At 41.1% G+C, this 27,431-nt stretch overlaps 2 protein-coding genes across 5 annotated transcripts in view; both read left to right on the top strand.

Moving 5' to 3' along the window:
• Window positions 1-14,193, top strand: part of ZC3H12C (zinc finger CCCH-type containing 12C) — an 82,590-nt gene extending 68,397 nt beyond the window's left edge. For all 4 annotated transcript variants that reach the window (XM_073239276.1, XM_037026626.2, XM_037026627.2 and 1 more), the window contains exons 4-6: window positions 4,410-4,644; window positions 6,570-6,676; window positions 7,290-14,193. In XM_073239276.1, coding sequence (XP_073095377.1) covers window positions 4,410-4,644; window positions 6,570-6,676; window positions 7,290-8,686 — 1,739 coding nt within the window. In that variant the 3' untranslated portion in view covers window positions 8,687-14,193. The remainder of the gene's footprint in view (window positions 1-4,409; window positions 4,645-6,569; window positions 6,677-7,289) is intronic.
• A 2,654-nt stretch (window positions 14,194-16,847) lies between these two features.
• Window positions 16,848-26,740, top strand: LOC140850260 (uncharacterized). The gene is made up of 4 exons (XM_073240010.1): window positions 16,848-17,078; window positions 17,252-17,488; window positions 24,349-24,929; window positions 25,434-26,740. Exons 1-4 carry the CDS (start codon window positions 16,848-16,850, stop codon window positions 25,453-25,455), a joined length of 1,071 nt encoding a protein of 356 aa, XP_073096111.1. The 3' UTR covers window positions 25,456-26,740.
• The last annotated feature ends 691 nt before the right edge of the window (window positions 26,741-27,431 follow it).

Here is a 27,431-nt window from a genome sequence, read left to right as displayed (position 1 = left end):
TAGCCAAATATTTTCCCCAATGAGAAAAAATTCCTGACATGTTCCAGGGGCCCTCTGGAAAATATCAGAGTGAACTAGAGGTAAAAATCACCTTTTTGAATTTGATTTTGGGAAGCTGTTAAAAGTTTTAAGGCACTTACTTAAATAGTTACTCACATTAGACAAAGCTACACTTCACTTTAAGCATTTTTCTTTGAAAGATTTAACAGGTACCATCAACTTAAATGACTTTAGGTAAACTTAGGCAGCTGATAACCATAAGGATATGTCTATTCAGTTCAACTGAAATTAGCATTAATGCTTAATATCTTCTATTAGAATTTTCTGGAAGTTTTAGAATGCCCAATTTTTACAAGCACTTGTCTTTAAATCAACTTTTATTAATACTATCCGTAGGTAGAAAATTATTCATTTACACACTTAGACACAAACATACAGATTGAGATGTAATGATACAGTGAGAGGACAGACAGAGCTCCTGGCATGAGCCAGGAGGGGACAAGAGAGCCCGTGGTGGTGCATTGTCTAGGAGTTTTATAGGCAGTTGGGGATATTTGGGAACATGAAAAAAGCTTAGGGGTGTGGACTTTAAGGCAAGTAGTAGGTGTTTAGGATTGCAGGGGAGACAGAGAGAGAGCTTGGTTCAGAGGTAGGAGAAAGCCTGGATATATGGGATCTCTTTCATTTGCCCGTACGCTCACAGAAGTTGTATAAGTCGTGGAGAATTTTAGGATCTAAAGAGTCATTTGGGGTCCATTTAAACTGATTGTCCAAGGGATATTGTGGCCAGATCTCATTACAGTAGCGAACAGGTTTGAGGTCTGGAGTGAGGTGGAGGGGCTTTAGATTATTGAGTAAGCACCTTAGCAGTGAATCTGTGGGAATGGAGGGGCCAGATCCCATGGTGAGAACGAGACCGTTCAGAAGTCGCAGAGGCGTCCTTGAATGATTGAGAAGGTCATATTGAAGACCAGGCACAGTTAGGTGGTCGTCACCACCTCTAACTGCGGGGTTGAGGCAAAAACGCTGGGGAGGCTCGGTACCTGGTACCAGGAGTTTTTGAGTCGAGTAGATATGTACATAAAAGGAGACAGGGCCTCAGTGTATCAGGATTCTCACCATGGGGAGGCAGAGAAGGGTCGACTATGGGGATCAACCGTGACTCTGAAAGTCGTGGTTGGGGGTGCCCCTATCCCAGAGGAGTCCTTGGGGGTGCCAGACACTCAACGGTCACTTCCCAGGTTCCAAAGGGACATTTAAGTCAACCATGAAGGGGAGACTCACCAAATCGAAGGCCGGTGTTGGGCGAGAAGACGGGCGACTGGGGAATGAATGGTGAGCCCGTGGAGGAGGATCGGGCAGTGAGGGTTCCCAGAGCAGCTCAGGTTCCCGGAGGAAGAGCAAAGTCAATGGGAGAGCCTCATCCAAGTCACGGCGTCAGTGAAAGGGTATCTCGCCGCAACCCTCCTTACCCACAGTGACTCAGGAGACATGGGCCCACACAAGAGACTTTATTATCTGAGAGAGAGAGTGGCTGCCCCCAGAGGGGGTGGGGAGATAGAGAGGGAGAGGGAGTAGTGGAACAGAGAGAGGGAGAGAGAGCAGGGGGACAGGGAGACAGAGACAAAGAGAACAGAGAGACAGAGAGAAAGAGGGCAGCAGCGTGGTGCCTTTTATTGTGGTGGACCCGCTGGGCCTGTTGCTTTGGGGGAGGGTGGGGATGTTTAGAGATAAGGTGGGGTAACCCCAGTCAAGCCCCAGGCAAGCCCAGGCATAATTCTCACTGGTTTATGTGCTTGGAACCATGGGGCAAATGGAGGATAAATTACTATATTCTTACACAAAGAAGAATGGAAGTGCCAAATAAGAGAAAAAATGTTATATCTCATTAGTAATTAAAGGAATGCAAATTTAAACACTTTTTCACCCATCAAATTAGCAGAGATTAAATAACTGGTAATACTCAATGCCCTGAGGAAGTTACTCCTACACTGCTTTGGAAGCATAAATTGCTACAGCCTTTTTAGAAAACAACTTAATGTCAAAAATGTTAAAGAAAAGTTCCCCTTCTAGGAATAATTCCCCAGAAAATAAGCAGAGGCACAGGCAATGATTTAGGACCACAAAAACATTCAGTGCAATATTACTACTACTTAGGAATAAGAGGGAAAAAATGGAAACATACAATCATCAGAATAGTTCAATCAATGAGTATATATTGATAAGATGAAATATGTATTAGAATATTTAGGCAGAATTTTTAATCTGAGGAAATGCTCTTGTACATAAAAGGCAGATTTTATTGTGTGTTTATATATACATACGCATACAACAGTGAAAAGAAGAAATCACAAAATAACTAGAAGGAAATATGGCAAAATATTAACAGTAGTTGCCTCTGGGTTGTGACTTTATGAGGTCTTATTTCTCTCTACTTCTTAGTACTTCTCCTTGCTTTTCTAATTTGTACAGGGAACTTAGAAATTCTTATTTTAATAATCAGAGCAAAAATAAACTGAAAAAGAAAAACAAATTTAAATGTGTGAATGACTGGAAAGCTTCTTAAGCATGAAAGGAATGAGATCAAGAAGAAGGGAAATGATAATTACCCAGTGTGAGGCATGACTGTGTTTAACTTAAAATTCCAATAGGCCAAGTCTCTTGAATACATTAGAATGCAGTTAAATTCAATACCTCTATTGTCAAAGGTTATTAGGTGTTTTTTGCCCCAGGATAGTAATTCTCTTGACTAAAACCCTCAATTAGATAATACTTGTTAAATTGAAGAGTCAGTATTTTTTCACCTTACCAAAAGAGAAACTTCATAAGAAATATTTTTAAGTTCTGAGATGTAGATTCATACTGGTGCTTTTGCCAGTCTCCCATTGATTTAACAAATATGTAACAAGCTATGTAACACGCACTAAGCTATGTGTCAGGTACTGTGCTAAGAATTAGACATCCACGTAATTTACTAGCTGAACCTGTACTTAAGGTAGGATTATTTGTCCTAACTAGTTATTGGATTAGTTATCACTTGTCCTAATTAGTATTCTTTTAGCCTCATTAGTTGTTAAAGAAATGTAAATTAAGCAAGATGAGGAAGATTTTTGGGCCACCACTCTTGTTCCTCCAACCACTTCCCTGAGGATACAGGCACATCTATATGAGTAAACACTCCCACAGATAAAGTACCATGGATTATTCATGAACATAGACAGCAAAAAGCAAGACCTCAGACTGCACACCTCTAAGTGGTTGCATATCCATCTCTCAGACAGTTTGTTGAGTGTCTGCCTCTCTGCCTCCTGCACTGAGCACTGATGGACACAGAGGTAAACTGGGCATGGTGCCTGCCCTCATATGTTTATGAGGGGAACACACAAAATCACTGTAATATGACAAATCCTATAGTTAATTGGATTGAGGTGATTTTTAACACGGTACCAACAATTACTTAAATATGTTAAAATTAAGTTGAAGAGCACAGTGTCTGTTGAGAGCTGGCCAGGCACTGTGCTGGGTGCTTTCACACATGGTAACTCATGGACTCTTTATAGCCTATGTCTGCACGTGAAGAAACTGGCTCGACAGCATGGTGCTTGCCATAGCAGAGTTAGAACGTGCTGGAAATAGATGCCGGCCGAAGACAAATGAGCCTTTCTCTACCTGTCCTTTTAACACCTATGGCTCTTTTCCCCACATAGTCACTTCCAATCTCTTATTCACTCTGTCTAGACCCGCAGCAGTGCTGGTGTTTGTTACTACGCATTTCTTAAGGCCCCAGAGTGGAAAAGGACTGTGTCCGTAATGACCGTCCTGACTCTGCCACCTCCTTTCTTCTTGGAACTCACTCACCTTAAGACTCTCCCCTTTGCTGCTTGACTGCTACCACTACTTCTTTCCAGACTCTCCCACCGCCCATCCACTAGGTAGAAAAACATAACAACAAAACAAACAAACCGATATGGGTGAGAAATGCACCACTCACACCTGAATCCAGCGTGGCTGTTTGTAAGATCCACCTTGTCTGGGATGTGCAAGAAGCTGTGTTCATAGTGGCAGTGCTGGAGGCTCCAGCTCTCAGGTAAAAACATCATGTAATAAAAACCAGAATTTGCCTAGTTATGTTTAAGTTTTATGCTTTTCAAATTCTTTTAAGATTTTTAAATTTTTGATGTTTTAAACTTTTTAGGTTCTTCATGTTCACCTTTTTGGGTACTTTTAAAGTTATTATTACTGAAAATCTTGAAGGAATAACATGGGGAGTTACAAATTTGCTGCATTTACAAACTAAATCATAATCCCTTAGATGATTACATGTATCTAGCTCATGTTACAAAGCTCACAATGTATGAAAGTTGCTGTATGTATTTACTTCTGAAATTCTACTGTAATTATTATTGCAGATCAAGAAATTTTACGTAAATTAGAGAAGGAGAAAATCCTGGTGTTCACACCCTCCCGGCGAGTCCAGGGGAGACGAGTGGTGTGCTATGATGACAGGTTCATCGTGAAGCTGGCTTTTGAGTCAGATGGTATAATTGTGTCCAATGACAACTACAGGGATTTGGCTAATGAAAAACCAGAATGGAAGAAGTTCATAGATGAGCGATTATTAATGTATTCATTCGTCAATGACAAGTAAGTAAAACCAGTTTTATTCACCAGTAAGACTGCTTCCCTGAAAATACAAGAATCCTGGCAGCTGCTACAGAAGCCCTCTCTCTTTTTGCCACTGACCAGCCTAAGACAGGTTTCTTCCAACAACTGATTTCCCTACTAGTCTTTACTGGGAGTCAGAAAAACTGCACTCATGCCTCAGGGGACCCAGTGTGAGAGGCAGGCCCCACCTTTCCCTGTATGTCACCGACAGGGCAAGTCGTCTAAAACTGTCTGAGTAACCTGTAATAACTGACAAGGGGAGAATTTCCATCTCCAAGAAGACAGACTTTGACAGTGTGGGCCCCACCCCCCAGCCCCAGAGTACTGCTTTTCAGAATCTATTTAGAGCATCAGTGGCTTACTTAAATATATAATTTTTTAAGTATATGATTTTTGTAAATATTATACCAATGTAAGACTCTAGTCATGATTAAGTTGATAAATGGAAAACATGACATGAAGAAGCAGGTCTCCTGAGAAAAAAGTATATTCACAAATGTGTGGAAAAAATTCACTTGTTGATAATCAGAAATATAAACTAAATCTACAAAGTGTTTTTTTCCACCCATTTAACTCACAAAAATACTTTTGCATATGCCTTCTGTTGTTAAAAATGTAATAAACTGATGTACAGTTAGGCATGGCTTAATAGAAGCCTTAAAAATATGTATACCTTCTCAAGCCAATAATTTCATTTCTTAGAATATATAATGAGGAAAAAAGACCAGGTATGTTCATTTCTATATTATTTATAATTGCAAGAACTCAAAGGCAATTAAATATAAAATCTAAAAATCAATCAAATTGTGATGTCTCCTACTGGAATATTATTCAGCTGTTCAGAATTATGAAGGCTATTAAGAAACAGGGAAAAATATGTTAAAAGGACAAAGGATAGAATTTTTGTTTATAAAAAGTGTATGCATACAGAAAAATAACTAAAGTGCAACATATAAGTGAAAAATACTTGTATTAAGATTGTAGGATTGAGTGACTTTGTCTTCTATTTTTAAACTTTTAAAGTTGCCATATTTTTATTATATTAAAAACTATATTTGCTGTTATTACTCAGCCATGTTGATACTCCCTTAGGAGTTCATACGTTATCTACATTACTCACATTTTATGAGTAAATTCTTCATTTATTTCAAGTTCAAACAGTGACATAACTAGTAGTAGAATTCCAGTCATAACTTATTTTCATTATTCATGCATGAATTCTTGCTACCAGAGGACAGTCCAAAAGATAAGTTTATTTTCTTAAGACATTTTCTATCTCAGCTGAGAGACACCTTAGTGCAGTGGAAAGAGAATGGACTGTGAGAATAAACATAATTAAATCTTGACTATGTGATGTGAACTTACATAAAAATAATTCATCTAAACCTAAATTAGAAAAGCGTATTAATATGTGAAGTAGATCTACTGCTTCAAAGGATCAAACTACTGCTTCAGAAGAAATGAAATGGCGCTTGCCCAGTATCGGGTAGTCTCACCCTTCCCATTACACTGTCGCAGCTCCACACCCCCGTCCTGCTTCACACTACTGCACAGATTCAGGTTATAAAGCTCTCCTCAAATGTCACTGTGATTGTTTATTCTTAAAGTCCTTACAGAATCCCAAGACTGAGAGAAAGGAAGAATTAATTCGAATATGCTAGGTTCAAAACTTACTTGAATTAAAACAAATACGAGTTCAGCTTGAAACATTTTAGTTTTGTTTTCATTAAGAAAAGATGAAGACTTCATGTACCGACTTTTTTATCCTGTAAATGTTGAATCAAAATACTTGGATTAAAATTTCAAACAACATACTTTAGAATGAATGAATCTTTACACCCTGTCTTTAGAATTAAATTACCAGTCTCCTACTTCGGTATAATTTTGTATTATATCCATGACAGGTTCATGCCTCCTGATGACCCTCTTGGCAGACATGGCCCAAGTCTGGATAATTTTCTGAGGAAGAAACCTATTGTTCCTGAACACAAAAAGCAGCCTTGCCCATATGGTAACTGTCTTTATGAGTATTTAATATATGCCTTTAGAACACAATACGTTGTTAAACTTTTGTTAATAACATTCTGAATTTTGGTTGTCATAATATGTGGTCCTTTTTAGTATAATTAAATTTTTAAAAAACATCTTATCCATGAAAGTTATTTTTACCTACTTGGGTTCAGTGCAAATGCATTTCCCTGAATTTAAAACATGGTTTCAAAAACTCAGTTAATTCTACATGAAATTAGTTGTCAGGCAGATAAAAATTTGGTTTGTTGCATCTAAATACACATCAGGTTAGCATGTTTTTATCATGTTATGGAAGTACATTTTGCTCTTCAAAACAGTGTCCTACCTGATTAAAAAGTCATACTGGAAGAAAAGAGACAGGTAGGAGTTGAGGACACAGTACATTAACCAAAAATTCTGGAGGTGATTATTAATCATTTGGCCAACTCTTTCTTACTGCTCTTGATAGCATTGAAATGGGAAGACTGAAAGGTGACATTTCTCAAAAGTGTAAAGAACATAGGAACTACACAATGTAGCGCCCATTTCTGCCTTGGTTTATTTCAGGATCTGGTGCTGTATGCTTCTTTAACTAATTGATTTTATTTTCATAGGAAAGAAATGTACCTATGGACACAAGTGCAAATATTATCATCCTGAAAGGGGCAGTCAGCCTCAGCGGTCAGTGGCTGATGAACTTCGTGCCATGTCTAGAAATACAGCCACCAAAACTGCAAGTGAAGGAGGACTGGTGAAAAGCAACAGCGTTCCCTGCAGCACTAAGGCCGACAGCACGTCAGATGTCAAACGAGGTGCTCCAAAGAGGCAATCGGATCCAAGCATAAGGACTCAGGTCTACCAAGATCTAGAGGAAAAGCTTCCCACCAAAAATAAATTGGAAACCAGGTCTGTACCTTCCTTAGTTAGTATACCGGCTACTTCTACTGCAAAACCCCAAAGCACTACATCTATAAGCAATGGCCTTCCACCTGGAGCTCATTTCCCACCTCAGGATCAAAGACCACAGGGACAATACCCTCCAGTGATGGTGGCAACCAAAAATCATGGAACCCCAATGCCTTATGAACAGTATCCACAATGCGACTCACCTGTTGACATTGGGTGTTATTCCATGCTGAATGCATACTCAAATCTGAGTATCTCAGGCCCACGAAGTCCTGAAAGGCGTTTCTCCTTAGACACAGACTACAGGATAAGTTCTGTAGCTTCTGACTGCAGCAGTGAAGGGAGCCTGAGCTGTGGGAGCAGTGACTCATATGTGGGGTACAATGACCGGTCCTACGTCAGTTCTCCTGACCCACAACTAGAAGAGAATTTGAAGTGTCAACACATGCACCCTCACAGCCGCCTTAATTCCCAACCCTTCCTGCAGAATTTCCATGACCCCTTAACAAGAGTGCAGAGTTACAGTCATGAAGAACCAAAGTACCATCACAAGCCTCCTCTCCCACATCTGGCTGTGCATCTGCAGCACACAACCGTGGGGGCCCGCTCCAGCTGTCCTGGCGATTACCCCTCTCCTCCGAGCTCAGCACGTGCTCAGGCACTGCACCTTGGGCGGTCCTTAGTGGCCACAAGAATAGACAGCATTTCTGACTCTCGGCTGTATGACAGTTCCCCTTCAAGACAAAGAAAGCCTTGCTCCCGCCAGGAAGGGCTGGGAAGCTGGGATAGGCAGAGTTACGGGGTGGATGCCTACGGCTACCGACAAACTTACTCCCTGCCTGACAGCTCCACACAGCCATGCTATGAGCAGTTCACCTTTCAGAGCCTTCCCGAGCAGCGAGAGCCCACATGGCGCGTACCGTTCTGTGGAGTGCCGCAGGATCCCCCACGGTATCAGGACAACCGCGAGAAGATTTACATCAACTTGTGCAACATCTTCCCACCTGACCTTGTGAGAATTGTCATGAAAAGGAACCCTCACGTAACAGATGCCCAGCAGCTAGCTGCAGCCATTTTAGTGGAGAAAGCACAGTTGGGCTATTGAGAGGTGATGCATCTTTGTGGTGTTTAGTAGTTTTTGTTCAGCTCAAATGCTGAGGGAGGTTTGCTACAGTAGCATATGTAATCTCCTTCTCAGCAGGGAGGTTATATAGTATCCATTTATGTGAAATCCTGTATCATGGAACTTGTATGCATAGCCCCACAGTGGAAGTATCATGGGATTGCTTTACTTTCAAACCTTTTTTTTTCAACATTTCCTTTTTAAAGCTATATCCCTGGCTGGAAATTTTTCCAGTTTGATTTATTAGCTGTATCTGTAATCTTTGATATTAATCTTTTGGTGCATCAGGGGTTTATATGCAGCACTTTTTATCCTTGTTTCATGTTTTATTAACTTAGTGTTTGTCTATCAAATAAGAGCAATTACAATACCTTTAGAATGTTGAACATTGGACTAGACCTAGCAAACTTTTTTTTCAAGCCAGGCTTAATTGGAATCTTTTACAGCTTTTTAAGTTATTTTTATTTGGGGAAAGTGGGCTTCTTTGTGCTATAATCATTATTTATAGAAACAAAGATATACTACAGCACTGACTTTATATTTTAAACAAAATGTAAGTTACCAGTTTATGTTGAAATGGGTAACACTATATATTAGAATGATTTACAATATGGCACTTTTCATTGTTTTATTTTTTTTCTGTTAAGTAATTTAATGTCAAATTAGAGGAAAGCAGATGCAATCAATGGAAAAAAATATTTCCATTTTTTTAATGAATAAGGCAAAAGCCGTAATTGTTCCAGTTTAGAGCTTTGTTATCCAGCTATGATGTGCTTTTAGGCAATAGAAAGGGAATTGAATTCCTAGATTTCCATTAACCTATATTTTTAATGTGTTTTGTCTTTTTGTTTGGGGGTGCAACAATACTGGATAAAATAACCCTTTCCCAGTATTTGCCTGTTTTTAATGAATCTGTTCTTAATGAAACTTTTATATTTAATATACTCTAGCTTTCCTGCTATTTATCAAGACTGGCCTGAGGTGGTTTTACGTGTTAAGGATATGCAACGTGTATTGTTAATGCACTATAGAAATGGTGATGAAGAAGTTGTAAATGGTAACTTAAAATTTTTGTAAGATACTGTATATTTTCCATTTTCCTGAAGGTAGTTTTTTGAGGGTCTGTTATATTATTAAGGCCAGATTCTTGCCACAAATAGTGTAGTTTTAGATACAGACTAAAGTCTGTTCTTGTATTAGTAAGGGATATTTCTGGTTTCAAAGTCATGGGTTTTGCTAGACAAGACTCATTTTTCCATTTAGAAGGTAGATACTGCAGCCAGTGGCAGACAGTTGTGTAACTGAAATGACTTCACTGTTGCCTCCAGTTTTTGAGTTTTACTTAGTGTAACAGACTCATTCTGAGCTGTTTCTGTAGTCTGCCTAGATGCCCTGGTTATTCTGATTATTCTAAATGCTGCAGGTTGAAGTAAAGCCCTGAAAAAACCAGAAAGTACCTTTCACTGTTGATACAAATTGTATCTTTTTAACTATAAGGACTATTTTGACTTGTAGATCTAGTTAAAACACAAATGTGTGTAACTATGATTAGAATTTTGGGCAACATTTTATCCCTTATTTAAATACAAATTTTTAAAGTTGAGGTCTAGTATAGGTTAGAAAGTAAAAGTAACAATTTAAGTAAATAAAAGTGTCTGTCTTAGTTTTATATAATACATTAAAATATATTAAATAAATTTATTGGCATTTTCTTTCTCCTAAAACTTATCTAGTGTGAACTTAAAATAAAGGTAAAATGCTGCCTGAAAATAATGTCCAAGCACCTTTGACTAGGATAACATTTTCACTACTTGTGTGACACTGTGTGTTGCACGAAGTAGGATTTGGGTATTACAGTAAATGCTTCTAAAAGGCATTGTGCATATTGACATATCCAATAATCTGAACCGTGTTCAGCAAACTTAATTCAGGAAAGTGGTGTTGTACACAATTACTGCCGTTGTTTCTGAGGTGAACGTGGTACTCATCTGCACCCAGAAGCAGTGCGGGCGCTGCCACGCAGACCGTTCTGAGTGGTGTCTGAGGGCAGCCCTGCCACTCGCTTGTGAAACTGTTCCCCTTGATTTTGTGGGTCACTCTCTGTAGAACAAGTTTAAATGTAGAGGCTAAATCAGTGCCAAATATAGGGTTACAAATGTGTAGTACCTTTTTAGTCATAGTCTAAAACTTTTTTTTTAGTATGAAGTCTTTTTAAATTGTACATGTAGGTTTTGTTTCTGTTTTCTTCATTTTAGTGTTTTAATTGAAGATTCTGCCAAACTTACTAAATTTATTTAAGTGAGATCTTAGGTGAAATGTTAATCACACCTTTAATTTGACTTCCTAATTAATGCTTTTAGCTATTTGTCATTGCTTCATGTATTGTAAAACTGGAACAGTAGTGTCACTTGGAGCAGCCACCTGTCCTGAAGTCAATAGCTCTGAGCTACCACACTGAAATCCTTCAGTATAGTTGTTGAGTTAGGAAACCGCAGTTTTCCTATCTCAAAAGGACAATTTATCTTTTTTTTAAATATTATTTCAGAGTTTTAGAATGAGACATTTGACACTTTAGAAATAGCAAACTCTTAATTATTAAAAAAGCAATAAGTAAAAGGGTCCATCATTAAATTAAGTCCATAGCTGATCCCAAACCTTTATTTTAGCCAAAACTTTCACCTTAGTCATTTCTTTTACTAGACTTGCTAAAAAATAACTAGAATGATCTGTGTTATTAAGTAGTGAAGCTGCCAGAAGTGGTCAACTGATAAAAAGACTCTGATCGGAATATCCTGCCCCTGAATAACTGACAGCTGACTGTACTTGACATTGTAGTTATAGCCAGTTCGTCGCCTCTGTGTCAGTGCAGAGGGAATAGTATCCACTGAGCCAAATACTGGCCGTTAGTATTTCCTCCTTTCTTGCATGTGATATGTAAGTTTGCAGTCTCCTTTTTATGATCTCTATATCCTGAGAGAGTTTGTCATTGACCTAAGTATTTGAAAGAAATGTACACCAGTATAAAATACTGGTATTGGTAGAAACTTGAACTTTTTGTTTTTATGAAAATCCATTCATAAGAATATGTAATATAACTAAGAAGAATGTTTTTATGTGTGTGTGTGTATGTTTTATATACACACACACACACATGCATACATATTTGTTATGAAGTATTAAAAATAGAAGGTGTTATACTTTTGATAGCTAACTTTTCCTCAACTGCACTGTGTTTCTTTGAGTGAAGGATGACCAAGTCTGGAGTCTGACCAATGATAAGATTAAGAACCACTTGAATGGAAAGCAATTCTTCACTAGTTTTATTCTTGGTATTTTAAAATAATTATTTTGATAATTTTAGTAGAATGTGTAATTTTAAAATACACACAAAATACCTTAAAGTAGTAGTTATTACATAGATAATTATTTAACATGTCTTTTATGGATGTATCTATATATATATGGACAGTAATATATTTAAAAAACAAATATACTTTGATGATGTTGTAGTTATTAGTTTGTGATAAGTGGGAAGGTAGCTCTGGATATATGTGTGTGTGTGTGTGTGTGTGTGTGTGTGTGTGTGTGTGTGTGTGTGTGTGTGTGTGTGTGTGTGTGTGTGTGTGTGTGTCTCTTGAAAACTCATGCTACCTTCCCTGATTTAATAACTTAATGGCACATAACTTAAGGTGTTTTTGGTTTTCATTATTCTTTTTGCTATCCAGTTTCCTTAGTCAAGGTAGAATGTACAGTTTTCCAGCCATTCTGTTAGTGTATGGCTCATCCATTTCATTACCCAACTCCTGGAGAATTCGTGAGTGACCTGAAGTCAAACCAGTCATGGCCAGAGAGAATGCTTCTGTTCCAAATATATTAGGATGTTGGGCATCCAAGGTGTACACCAACAAGTAAAATGAAGTATAAGATACATGAAGTACACACATTATTTGAATAAGAAAAAACAGTCTGTTGGTGGCCTTCAAAAGAAAATTGTAAGACAGTCATATTAAAACATCTTTATTTATTTGTTTTTACTTGGTCATACCCATGATTGGAGATATTTCTTGTGTTTAACCCCACACCCACAAAAAAAACATTCTGTAATAAGATGTTTTAATAAGTATTGAAAGTTTTTCATAAACTTTGTATTTCTATTGATAAATCAGAATCCCTAACCTACCTTTCATTTTGTAAGGGCCTCATGGACCAAAACTTCTGTAGTATTTTGAAAATTAGCTTATAAGCCTAGAAATAATTTAAGGACTGCATCTATCAGTTAGATTTTTCTGGTTTTTGACTTATAAAAAAATGACTGATCTGTCAGCCCTTCTTTAAAATGGTTTTAAAGAAGATAAATATGTTGTAATTTCACATACTATAGCTTTATTCTATAAGATTAAAAATTGTGGCTAGTGTAATTGTAGCTATAATGTGAGTGCATTTGCTGTATTGTGACTATAAAAAACAAAGTATATTGCTGCTTTCTCTGTCCAAACCTTTAGTACAGGTTTTTTTAGACACCTTAGGACTGTCCTTGGTGAATGATATTCTTAACTTGATATGTGATGTTTGGTTCACTGAGGTGCACAGTGCTGAGCACGTTCCTTCACAGGGCTTTATGAAGTGTGTTAACATAATATCATTTGTGTAAGAATATTACATAGTTTTGAACAGTATCATCCACATAAGTAGTTACACTTTCTTTTAATATAGGAATACAACTCTAGCTTTTAACAGTGTTTACTGTTTTCAATGGCTAATTTATTTTTTCTTTAATGCTATCTGTTGCTTTTTGCTTCAGTTACAGTAACACTGTTACATATTGGGTGGCTTTTTCCCTAAGATCCTTTGTCTTTCAGATTTAAAAACAATATAAGGTTTTGAGCATTTGGCAGTAAAAAATGCATGTTTTTCACTTTTTAAAACATGTGCCAAATTTGCTAATGTTCTGTCCAGTTATTGCAGATGAATAACAAATTGTCCATTAAAGTTTTTTACCCTTTTCTTAAAGCAGCTTATGTCTCGGAAAAAAGACACTGAAGAGCAATGGTTTAAAATTTTAAAAGAATATGTTATACATCCCTTTGGTTTTTGAAATTATAAATTTCCTAGGTAATACAGAGTACCATAAATATGCAAATTTTTGCATAGACTCTGACGTTAACAACGCAAGTGAACCAGGTTACTGATTTTCTTTTCCTTTTAGGTTTTTTTCCTCTCAAAACTATTGTATGCTGATGGTAACATTTCCAGTTTGACCTTTTTCAAACTTTTCTTTTAGAAAAATAAGGCAAAGAATATGTTTGGAACAACCATCTATCTGATAGATAAACTGATGTGATTCTATTTATCCTGTGTGTGTTTTGTGTGATTCTGTAATGGAATTTTTACAACTCCAAAAAGCAGTATTTTAGATCTACTAGAAATTCCTATCAAAACAGCTATGTGACTCTGCCACTGAGAAAAATATTAAAGATTCATTTTTCTTACGGTGGTTCATTGTTTTTTTTTTTCCATGAAGAAATTGAGCTCATGCAGCAGCACAGATGCTAGGTGAATGAAACCATCCTTCTCTAGTCTCTCGGCTTGCCTGCATTCAGCAGCCAGTCTTCTGTAGGATAAGCACATGTTCAGTGTCAGTATGTGAGAGCCACAATTCATTCATATGAAAATTGAAATTAAATGCTAAAGACAACTAGTCATTCCTTATTGTTCTAATAATTGTCTATCCATGATGAACCTGAGCTGTTCGCTGGCGTTGCCTTCAGGCTGCCCCGCCCCCCTCCCGACCTGATGAGGCCCTCCTGTTGTACAGACCCTTGTCTGCATCTCTCCTCACCTGAGTCAGGCAGCTCACTGATGAATTAATATCTTACTATGCCTCCCCCAGGTATATTTGCTTCCCTTCTTTTAAGACCTCCTAGGAATTGAAAATATTTCAAGTATGGTCACAATTCCAAAATGGTCTAATCTTCATGACTTAACACATTCATGTTCTATGTCAGCGCATAAGAAACTTTTTGTGCAGATACCAGATTTTTCTCTGTCGTGCCAATGGGTTTCAGCCCTGGGCAAGTTCACTATGGATTCAGTGTGACCAAAGAAAATGACAGCAAAATGTTCTTGGGGTGAAAGTGTTATACCCAACTTTTTTCTCACAGTGGCAGGTCCGGCACTAAAATCCCATTCACTCAAGAGTCTGCATGCAGCAAGCCAGTCTCTGCCTCTGGGCCCCTCTGCACAGTCGTCCTGCACAGCCATCCTCTGGGCCCCTGTCCTTGGCGCTGCCACCACTCCAGCCCTGCTCTGCTCTCCTGCAGCCTTGCACCCATGCCACCATATTGTGCCCAGAGCACTGGGCAGAGCTCTTTTTATAGAGTCAACAGCCATGTACTGCTCACAGGTGTGCAGTGAGCTAGTCAACCACAGCTAGGTGAGAATCCCGGCCACAGGAACTCTCATTTTATCCACACTCCACCCCTCTAGGATTCTCTCCTCTCGATCTATGTGCCCTTAGTCCTCTGCAATGGTCCCTGTGCAAGGAAGCTCGAACATTGTTCTCCAGCCTCTCCAGCAAAAAGTCTTGCAGACACACAGGCCAGACTCATGGCTCTGTCTCTGACCTCTGCCTCTTTGGCCTTAATGGCTGGAACTGCTGCTCTGGTTTCAGCTGTTGCCATAGCTCTAGTAAGATCCTATATTTGGCTTCCTGTCTAATTTCCTTGCATCTACTCCTGCCCGTATCAAATCAACCCACATCTGAGTCCTTGTAACCCTCACGAGGCCCCTGAAATTCCTCCTGTGAGTAGCAGGTCTTATTTCTTTCTGAGTTCTCATTGCTTCAGCTACTGTATGTGTCACCTCGCATTTTGTAATTGCTGTCTCAAGGCCAGCTGCACTGTTGGGGAAGACAGCTTTCCCATCTCTGAGACCGACAGAACAATTCCATCCACCTCTAAGTCCCACAGCCCCCAGCTCAGCCTGAGTATAGAGGCAGACCATAGAGTGCTCCACGACCTGGGGAGGGGGCTGCTTCTCTCCTTGGGGAACTTTCAGTCCCATAAGGGCAGCCTGTCTTTTTCCTTGGTCAACAGTGAATCCTGCCAACTATGCCAATTGTCTTGCCAGTGGGTTTCAGCCCCAGGCAAGTTCACTATGGATTCAATGTGACCAAAGAAAATGACACCAAATGTTCTTGGGGTGAAAGGGTTATACCCAACTTTATTTCCAGGTGGCAGGTCAGTCTCTAGAATCACGTTCACTCAGAGCAAGTCTGCATGCAGCAAGCTGGTCTCTGCCTCTGGGCCCCTCTGTCTGCACAGCCATCTGGGCCTCTGTCCTCAGTGCTGCCACCACTCCAGCCTCTGCTCTGCTCTCCTGCAGCCTTGCAGCCCTGCCACAATGTCGTGCCCAAAGCACTGGGTGGAGCTCTTTATATAGTCAACAGCCATGTATTGCCCACAGGTGTGCAGTGAGCTAGTCAACCAGGGCCAGGTGAGAATCCTGGCCACAGGAACTCTCATTTTATCCACATTCCCCTTTATTGCTTTTCAGACATTTGCTCTTATTTTCCTTTTCCTAAAATTGCTGCTTGCCACTGTCAGGGTTTCTCTTCCCCCAAGCCATACCCTCCTTTCTCATGCTATCTGACTGGGATCTCATGGATTTAGGTGAGTTCAGCTCCAACAGCTGATGTGATCGATGTTCACCTGCAGGTGGCAGAGAACTCAGCATATCCAAAGTAAATTATCAGGGGATGAGGCCAAGCTGAGTACCCAGGACAATATGAGATCAGCTGACAGTGTGGACTAGAGCCAGCGGTTTGTTTCCCCTCCACCAGGACCGGTGTCGTAGGTGACAGGATCCGTACACTGATGAGTCAGTATTTGGGAAAGGGAGAGCTGTAAAAGCAACTGTAACAGTGAACTTGTTCAAAACAAATGCCTATGGTGGGCCTCATTAACTAAACATACACTGACCGATCAGCATTTGTGCCTCAGCCTCAGGTGCCATTTTCAAGTTAATTATGTTCATTTGGTGTTTTTAAAGGGTTGGGGTTTTTTTTTCAGTATTTCAATGTTTTAAATGTTCTAAGATTTTTAAAGTAACCTTTTAGAAAATGTGTTTCTATCTGCAGGCAGTTATGAGCCTTGGTGTTGGAGCCCAGCCTCTGGGGACCGGACCTGCGGCCCACGTCCCTAGCGTGGAGACAGCAGGGGGCCACCCGGGGTGGTCACCTCAGCAACTCAGGTGCTTAGGACTAAATGAGTTTAAACAGGCAGATCCATCTCATGTGTTCACCGCGAGCCAGCACTGTTATGTAAATGCACAGTCATTCTCGGGTGTTCTTGTTAGAGCCTTCATAGCTATGAAAGTATATTGTGGAAGGGTTTGAATTCTACCAGTCGCTGCGATGTGATACGTTCAATGGTCTGGTCATTTTCAGGGCTGACATTCTAACCTTTTGAAGAGTTCTTGGCACCCCATTTCCCTGCTACTCCTATTGTGAGGGTCCTTCTTGGCTTAAGGGTTTTCTTCATAAAACAGAAGGGTAAACCTCCCAGAAGCTCACAGTTCAGTAGGTCACAGACTGCGTACCCGCGCCCCCGCCCCCACCGCTGTGTTCTGCTCACTCCTGAAGGTGCTGCTCAGCGAAGTCTGCGGTGCCTGCCCCCTACCCACGGCCCCACGGCCCCGGCCCGAGCAGAAGGGAACGTCAGTCCCGCTGAACAGGAACCAACAGAGCCGATCTGCACAGAGAAACAGGAGGCCCTGTGGTCTCAGGTGAACAGTGCACACTGCTGGGGAAACGTCAGATGAAGTTGGATGATAGTTCTAAACTAGGAGGGAAAGCGTAAAGGGAAAACAAACTGCTCTCAAATTTGGAACAATAGGGGTTATGAGGAGACCTCCCATTTGAGGGCCCAGTCCTCTAATTAAAAATCCTGTGAGAGAGTTCTCTAATTTCCAAAATAGGGATAGATGTAACGGCTAAGACTTAGGAAGTTTAAAGCAGTTGGTCAAAGGCAAATCCATCTCTACATGCGTCCAAAATTCTTTTTTCTCTTTCCTATGCTGCAAGACAGTGCCGGAGCCATCATCAGCCTTGGATGGATTATTTTATAAACATCTACGTCCGAGGAATAAACACCAGTAACATTGTAACTGCACATACTTGAATATGCTATGACTTTACTGGGGGGCAGGGAAAGACCAAGAAAAATATGAATTAAAACTTTTTTCTAGTTCAGGAGACCCACACACCTTCAACCCTACACTTTCACATACAAATAGCCATGACCAAGATGCTACTTGGAGGGGACTCAGAGCCTCTCCTGTCCCGGGGCTCGTGCTGATGGCCTTGGCCCAGGACCCTAGCCGGCTGACCATGGCTCTGTGCTCAGGGCCCGGGAAAATCCATATTCTACAGCCTCTCTGATAAGTAAAACTGGTCAGTTCTGTGCCAGAAGGAGATCATTTTAGAGTCTAGACTTCTGTCTCCACTCTGCAAGCACTCTTTGTTGTCCTAGAGAGTAAAAGGCAGTACATTCATTTCCAACGTTCCCAGTCATGCATAAAGCCCTTCTCAGGTGGCTTTCCAGAAGCTCCGTTTAGCTTCCACTCTTGACAGTGCTCACTGCGAACAGCACCTTTTATTGAAGCAGCTTCCATTTGCATTTCCCACATTTTCTTTTTGCACAATTTCAGTATGAGATTAGAAATAGAAAAGTTTAATCAGGTGGTCCAACAGACTCCCTAGTTTTCCAAAAGGGCTCAGTGAGGGACAGAATGCTGAAAGAACAGGAAATACAGTGTTTAAACGTACCTGCCACTCACCACACCCTCGGCCCTCCCTGCTCTGATCTGTGCACAAGCCTCATACCCACTGGTCACCCCTCAGCCCCTCGGGAGCCCCGCCAGCAGAACACTCGACACTCAGCCCCAGGGCACAATCTTCAAAGATCTTCTCTCCTCCCTCTACTTTTCAAAGTTGTAATTATCATTCATTTGAATAATTGTTTCAAATATGCATATGGAAGGATGAAAAGAGACTGGGCAATATATTTTCATAACTACATGAAAAGCTGAAAAGATATTCAATAAACCAAAGGAAATTTCATGGGCTTACTGTGTATGTTATCAAATTAACAAGATTAAGACATAGCACACTGCACCTGTTGTGAATGAAATCATTAACCCCCTACGAATTCTAAAGCAGGTTGGGGAGCAAAATGTGTGTCCTCATCCAAGCCCAACTTCGCGGACTGCTGAGCTCAGGGAGAAAGAGTGTGTTTGGGACTGAAGGAGGTCACTAGCCCGAGGGGGGTGCAGGTTAGGGTCTACCCAGACTTCAGCTTCCCTCAGGCAGCAGCTCACTGGCTCTTGCTTTGCCCTACCATCTCTTCCTGGTTCAATTATCCAGAAAGACCCAGATTCTCAGCTGTGGCCCCTCACGCTCCCTAAGGAGAGGTTGCCTGGGGACACTGAGATCACCAGGTGGCGGTGGGCGTAGGGAGAGGGGAGAAAGGAACATGGCAACTGGCAATGGAAGAAGCCCTTCCATCTCTGTCACAGAATTTAACATGCAGATGTCTGATGCCACTTCCCAGAAGTAGCAGGAAATGCCAGGTGGTCAGGGAATGGGGCAGGGAACACTTAAATCTAGCCACAGCCCCGGTTGCACTTTGAAAATACATATGTATTCATGGATTGAGCAACTGGGGCTCTAGAGGCCTGAGCAGAAGTTAGAGGAGGAGGACAGTCACCATACTTGCTTCCCCAGCTGCTAAGGAGCCCAGGGGGTGGGGATGTTTGCTGACTGACAGCTCATCCTGAGGTGCCATCCGACAGGTGACAGTGTACACAGACTGCCTTCCTGAGCCTTTGCCTGCTGCAGGAGCCAGCACAACGTCCCCCAACTCTGCTTCAGGCCAAAGCACTGCCTCCCCTGCAACCACCCACTGATCTTCAAGGCTGGGAGAAGCAGCTCTTTTACCTAGTTTATAGAAAAAACACAGAAAGTTAAACATAATGAGGTCAACAGCCTCAAATGAAAGACCAAGACAAAACTTCAGAGAAAGGACTAAATGAAATGGTGTTAAGCACTCTACCTTAGAGTTCAAAATGCTGGCTATAAGGATACTAACTGGACTTGAGAGAAGAATGAATGAACTCAGGACTTCAACAAAGACGTAGAAAATATAAAAAAGTACCAATCACAGTTAAAGAATACAACAAATGAAATGAAAAATACACTAGAAGAAATCAACAGCAGATGAAAGGATGTGAAAGAACAGATCAGTGACCTGGAAAACAGGGTAATGTCGAGCATTCAAGCTGAAGAACAAGAAGAAAAAGGAATTTTTAAAAAAGAAGATAGATTAAAGGACCTCTGAGACAACTAAATCATACTAACACCCCCATTATAGTAGTCCCAAGGGAAGAAGAGAGAAAAGGGTGGAAAATTTATCTGAAGAAATAATACCTGAAAACTTCTCTAACATGGGGAAGGAAACAGACATCCAGGTTTAGGAAACACAGAGAGTTCCAAACAAGATAAACCCAAGGAGGTCCACACTGAGACATATAATTAAAATTTCAGATTAAGATTAATAGAGAAAGCAGCAAGAGAAAAGCAACTAGTTACATACAAAGGAAACCTCATAATTATCATCCACCCACTGGTTTTCAGCAGAACCTTTATGGGCCAGAAAGGAGTGGCATGACTCATTTGAAGTGCTGAAAGGAAAAAAACTACTACCACAAATATCCTACCCAGCCAGGTTATTATTCCAAACTGAAGGAAAGATAAAGAGTTTCCCAGAGAAACGTAAGTTAAAGCAGTTCACCACACTAAACAGGCCTCACAAGAAATGTTAAAGGGACTTATTTAAGCAGAAGAGAAGAGATCATAAATAGAAGAAATAAAATGATGAAAGAAAAACTTTCAAACATATTTCCAAGGGAAAAAAGCAAACATATAATAAAGATAGTTAAGTATATCAATCACTTAAAAGCTCATATGAAGGCTAAAAGACAAAAGTAGGAAAATAAATTATACCTAAAATTTTAGTTAATGGAACCACAGAATAAAAAGTATAAAGTATGTTGTTTCCTTGAAAAGATAAACAAATTGATAAGCCTTTAGCCAGACTCATCAAGAAAAAAAAGGACTCAGATAAAATCATAAATGAAAGAGAAGTTATAGACAAAATCATAGATATAAAAATGACTATAAAAGATTACCATGAAAAATTATACGCCAAAAAATTTATTTCTTCTATGTGGGATCCACATATAAATCAAGTATAAAAACCAAATGGACATTCATATTTGACCTGATTGTTTATAGTTCATAATGCGTGATCAAAACCGAAAGTTTCTGTGATGACTGCCCTTGCACTGTTCACCATGTAAGAACTTATTCACTATGTAAGAATTTGTTCACCATGTAAGAACTTGTTCGTTATGCTTCAGAAGATTGGAGACTGATGAAAATTAGGCTTGGGGTGGATTAAAGATTGTGCATTGAGCATTGACTCCCCTATACAGAATTTTATTGTTGTTAACAACCATTTGATCATTAAATATGAGAGATGCCCTCTCAAAAAAAAAAGTTTATTTCTTCTAGAAGAAATAAATGTCTAGAAGCATATAACCTTCCAAGACTGAAACAGGAAGAAATAGAAAATCTGAACAAGCCAATTACTACTAATTAAATTGAATCAGTAATAAAATGATTCCCAACAAAGAAGAGTCCAGGACAAGATAGTCACAGGTAAATTCTACCAAGTATTTAAAGAAGAGTTAATAACTATCCTTCTTAAAATATTCTAAAAAATTGAAAAGGAAAATGCTTCCAAATTTATTCTCTGAGGTCAACATTATCCCCCATACAAGACAAGACAAGGGAAAATAAGAAAAGAAAACTACAGACAAATATCCCTGATGAATATAGATATAAAAATACTCAAGAAAATATTAGCGTACTGAATTAAAAAACATATTAAAAATATCACGCACCATGACCAAATGTATTTATTTCAGGGATACAAGGATGGTTCAATATCCACAAATCAATCAATGTGATACTGCACATAAACAAAAGAAAGGATAAAAAACATAGGATTGTCTCAATAGATGGCAGAAAAAGTATTTGAAAAAACTCAACTTACATTCATGATAAAAATTCTGAACAAAATAGGTATAGAATGAACATACTTCAACACAGTAATGGCCATATATGTTAAACCAACAGCTAACATACTCAGTGGTGAAAATCTGAAAGCTTTTTCTCCAAGATCAGGAATAAGACAAGGATGCTCACTCTCACCATTTCTATCCAACATAGTACCAGGGGTCCAGGCCACAGCATTGTGACAAGAAAAAGAAATAAAAGCCATCTGAACTGGTATGGAAGAAGTAAAACTGTCACTATTTGCAGATGACATGATATTATATAAAAACCCCTAAAGACTCCACCCCAAAACTATTAGAATTCATCAGTGAATTCAGTAATTGCAGGGTACAAAATCAATATACAGAAATCTATTACATTTCTATATACTAATAAACAGTGAGCTAGCAGAAACAGAAATTAAGAAAACAATCTCATTTACAATTGCATAAAAAAGAATAAAATACCTAGTAATAACTCTAATCAAGGAGGTGAAAGACCTGAGCTCTGAAAATGATAAGACACTGATGAGAGAAACTGAAGATGACACAGATTAATAGAGAAGTGCTCCATGCTCATGGATCTGAAGGGTTGATATTATTTTTAAATGGCCATAGTACCCAGAGAAATCTACAGACCAATGCAATACCTATCAAAATAACAATGGCATTTTCCACAGAACTAGAGCAAATAATTCTAGAATTTTTATGGAACCCAAAAAGACCCTGATTAGCCAAAGCCATCTTGAGAAAGAACAACAAAGCTGGAGGTATCATGCTCCCTGATTTCCAACTCTATTACAAAGCTATAGTAATCAAAACAGTAAGTTACTGGAACAAAAAATGGAAATATAGATCAATGGATTAGAATAGAGAGCCCAGAAATAAATCCACACTTATATGGTCATTAATGACAAAGGAGGCAAGACTATATATAACAGGAAAAAGACAGTCTTTACTATAAATGGTACTGAGAAAACTGGACAGCTACGTGCAAAAGAGTAAAACTGAACCACTGTCTTAGCCATACACAAAAATAAACTTGAGATGAGTTAAAGACCTAAATATAAGACCTGCAACAATAAAACTTCTAAAAGAAAATATGGGCAGTAGACTCTTGCACATCTGCATTAGAAATTTTTTCTGCATCTGTCTCCCCAGACAAGGTAAACAAAAGCAAAAAAACCAAGTAGGACTACATCAAGCTAAAAAGCTTCTGCACAGTGAAGGAAACCATCAATAAAATGAAAGGGCAACCTATTGAATGAGCGAATACATTTGCAAATGAGATACCCAACAGGAAGTTAGTATCCAAAATATAGAAGAACTCACATAACACCAAAACAAAGACAAAAACCAATTAATCCAATTACAAAATGGACAAAGGGCCTGAACATTTTTCCAAAGAAGACATTTTTCCAAAGAAGACATGTGAAAAGATGCTCAACACCATTTATTATCAGGGAAATGTAAATAAAACCACAATGATCTATCGCTCACTCTAGTTAGAATGGCAAATATCAAAGAGAAGAAATAACAAGTGCTGGTATGCATGTAGGAAAAAGAGAACCCTTGGGCACTGTAATGGGAATGTAAATTGTCAAAGCCACTATGGAGGAAAGCATGGAGGTTCCTCAAAAAATTAAAAATAGAACTACCACATGACCCAGTAATTCCACTTCTGAGTATTTACTCAAAGAAAATAAAATAACTAATTTGAAAAGACATATGCACCCCCTATGTTTATTCAGCATTACTTATAATATAGAAACAACCTAAACATCCATCAATAGGTGAATGGATAAAGAAGATGTGGTGCATATATACAATGGAATATTACTCAGACATATAAAAGAATGAAAATTTTGCCATTTGTGACAACATGGATAGACCTAGAGGGTATTATGCTAGGTGAAATATGTCAGAGAATGGCAAATACCATATGATTTCACTTATATGTAGAATTAAAAAAAACAGAAATAGACTTATAAATACAGGGACTTGCCACAGGGGACAGGGGTGGGGGAATGGCAAAATAGGCAAAGGGGATAAAAAAGTACAAACTTCACTTCCAGCTATAAAATAAATGTCACAGGGATGAAAAAACAGGCAATATAGTTAATTATATTGCAATATTTTTGTATGGTAACTACACTTCCTGTGGTGAATAACATATGTAATTGTCAAATCACTATGTTGTCCACTTGAAACCTTTACAATATTGTATGTCAGCTATACTTTCATTTTTTAAAAATGAATTCATTCTTTTGGTGCAGAAATTCAAGTCCAGAGAGGTTAAATGACTTGCCAAAGTCACACAGCAGAAAATGGTAGAGTTGGAATTAGAGTGAATCTCTCTTCAGACCACGGAGGCCCGTCCACTGTGAGGACGGGGACTAGCACAGGTGACTCAACCACCTCACCAGAAAAAGCAGTGCCTGAGAAGTATGTGGGGTTCCTGATGCGAGGGGCCTGCCTGCACACGCCTCCTCCCGAGGCAGCCTAAGGCCGGTGCGCGGCTCGTGGGCGGTGAGGGGGGCGTCAGGGAGAAGCTCCGCTCAGGACTTCCGTCCTCTGCGCCCCTGAGGCTGGGGAGCAGCCCCATACATCGCCCCGGCCGCCTCTTCCTCCGCCAGCACTCCGCCGCCGGGGCATTTCGGCACCTCGTTTCTCCTGGTGTCACCGGCCCCCCAGGGTCCGGGACGCAGACCGCCGGCCCCGGGCCAGCCTGGCGCAGTCCTCAGTGGCTGTTCCCTGGCCCAGCCCCCATCTGGGGGCAGGAGGCGGCCGGCGGCCGCGGCGAGAGCGGCCCCCGAGGCCGGCCGGGAGGAGGCGGGCGCACCGGCCTGACTGTGAGCCGGGGACGCGCAGAGTACAAGCACCACGGAGCGGTCCCGAGGGCGGGAGGCGCCGCGAGGTCCCGGGCGCAGGGCGAGGTCCCGGGCGCAGGGCCACCGCGCGGGCACCTGGCGCCCCTGCGCGGACAGCGGCGGATGGCCTGGGGGTCGAAGGGCCGTGCGTGGGCAACACGGCAGACCTGGCGTAAGAGGTTTGTAAAAGCTCACGAGTTTGTTGAGTAAAAGCAACCAGATACTGAAAAGTACATGCCGAATGGCTGCACACAGACAGCCCCACACAGGGAACCGTATCTCCAGTTACACCCCCAGATGCCCCTTACCCTCGGAGGGCCTAGTAACCGAGAAAAGCATAGGCTGGCTCCGGGGGGGTCGACGTCCTGGTTCTGCTCTGGCACTGATTCCCCTGTTGTATTCAGTCTGTAAAAATTCTTCATGCTGTCCACTAATCTGCAAATGTTTGTATTTTATCTTTCAGTGAAAAATGTTTTAAATGCAGTAGCCTCATCATTATAGAAAAGCCCCAGTTAAATGTTTATTTGTGCTCTACAAGGTTTCATCGAAGGAGAACTTAACACACCTCTTGGATTGTTTTTAAATGACCACTTTAGGGCTGATCTATGGCTGGCATTAATTCATCTCATGTTCTACTTAGAACAGAAATGGGAATAATCCATAACCATGTGTTTCTCCCCAAGGCCGTGGGCTAGAAGATACTGATTTGTGAGACGTACTCATACTGCCGGGAAATGTCTGCCAGATCCAGGTTGGCCAAGGACGCCCTGCTGACTCAGCCAGCCTTGGGGACAGTCGGTTCCGGGGACCGAGGGCACCGATAAACAGCACTCCTCTCAGCCAGCGCTCCCGGGGCCTCTGAGTGTGGTCCTCAGGCCAACAACTGCTGCAGCCTTTCTTGGGATCGTTAAAGATGCAAATGCTCGAGCCCCATCCCTGACCTTGAACCAGAAACGCTGGGAATGGAGCCGCCAAATGTCCGCCCACAAATCCTCCAGGTGCTTCTGATGTACATCAAAGTGAGAATCACTGTGCTAAACCAGCTGAGAACTGAAGCAAAAGAATAAGCAGGGGAGGCCATATGGTCGCCTTTATCGTGGAGAAAGCTAGTGCTGGAGAACGAGGCTTACACCATGGCAACCAGGCTCCCTGACAGCGAACCACACATCAGGCAGGTGCATACCTGGGCTGCAGGGGCCCGGCCCGCTGCTGTAAAACTATGGCCCAGAGGGCCGCCCTGTGTGCTGCGTGCAGACAGCCAACTGCCAATAGGAAAAGGGGAGAAAAGGATGGGGTACCCAGCTCCTCACCAGACTCACCAATCAAGCAACTCTCCCACCCTCCTGGAGAGGGACTGCGGGCAAAGGGCAGGAGTGTTGAGCTAAAGAACATTGTGTTTGTGCTGCAGGAGGCACTGTGCCCAACAATGTGCTCTGAAGTGTGGGTGTGTATTATTAGTGATGGGAGGGGACCAGCTTTTCTCCCTCTAGGGTTGTGTGGATAAAATGAGAGTTCCTGTGGCCAGGATTCTCACCTGGCCCTGGCTGACTAGCTCACTGCACACCTGTGGGCAATACATGGCTGTTAACTCTATAAAAAGAGCTCCACCCAGTGCTCTGGGCACGACATGGTGGCAGGGCTGCAAGGCTGCAGGAGAGCAGAGCAGAGGACAGAGGCCCAGAGGATGGCTGTGCGGGACGACTGTGCAGAGAGGCCCAGAGGTCAGCTGTGCGGGCTGAGAGGCCCAGAGGCAGAGACCGGCTTGCTGCCTGCAGACTTGCTCTGAGTGAACGGATTTTAGTGACTGACCTGCCACCTGGAAATAAAGTTGGGTATAACCCTTTCATCCCGAGAACATTTTACTGTCAATTTCTTTGGTCACACTGAATCCATAGCAAACTTGCCCGGGGCTGAAACCCATTGGCAAGACAGGTCACTACAGCCCTGTTAGCTTTGTTTGACCAGGAATAAAGTACAATGGTGGTACAACAGTGTGCAAGGTCCAAAGTGGCTTCTTGTTCTGAGGCTTCACCCTCCCACCCGCCTGTGCCAGTGACTAGTGTAGACTGCAGTCCTTCTACCTCCGCAGAGGAGAGCCCAGGAAGAAATCCAGCTGAAAGAATATGAAAAATGACGGCAGAGGATGTGTGCCCTCAGAAGCAGAGTGACAGGGCGGTGCTTAGACTTGTCATTATCTTAATGTGTTTCTTAGCATCTGAAAATAAGTGATCTTCGTGACTCTCCTCTGCTTTCAGTTGCTCATTTTTGCCAACCCATGACCTTCCTCTTTAGCATTTAAAGTATGCTCTTCCCTTCCCCTTCCCAAAGGAGGACAGACTCAAAGAACAGAAAGTATCTTAGAAATCACTGAGTCCAAAAACCTCATTTTTCTATCAGGCAAAGAGAGGTCCATAAAGCTGGAGTGACATGTCCAAGATCTAACCAGTGGCAGAGCCACGACCCATGTCCAGTTTTAAGACCCACAGGCTGAAAATCCTCAGTCCTCCACAGCTCTATAAACAAGCTTAGAAACTGGTAGTTATCCAGCATTATCTGCAATGAGGCTTCTCTCTTACCACACCAGAAACAACCGATAACTTGTCAGGTATCTTTCCTCCTAATTTCCCCGTGTCACCAGTCCTGGTCAGGCAAGTGCCTGTGTGACAAGTTTTGCCTACTGG

This window comes from Manis javanica, chromosome 6 (assembly GCF_040802235.1).
Source record: "Manis javanica isolate MJ-LG chromosome 6, MJ_LKY, whole genome shotgun sequence".
Taxonomy (NCBI): domain Eukaryota; kingdom Metazoa; phylum Chordata; class Mammalia; order Pholidota; family Manidae; genus Manis; species Manis javanica.
Note: the sequence above shows the minus strand (reverse complement) of the source record. Positions and strands in the feature narration are given on the sequence as shown.

Coding starts and splice junctions, on each gene's coding strand:
- LOC140850260 (XM_073240010.1), top strand. CDS start 16,848: ATGAGCCTTGGTGTTGGAGCCCAGCCTCTGGGGACCGGACCTGCGGCC. Junction 17,079..17,251: donor GAGCCTTCATAGCTATGAAA/GTATATTGTGGA, acceptor TTCATAAAACAG/AAGGGTAAACCTCCCAGAAG. Junction 24,930..25,433: donor CGGCAGACCTGGCGTAAGAG/GTTTGTAAAAGC, acceptor TTTCTCCCCAAG/GCCGTGGGCTAGAAGATACT.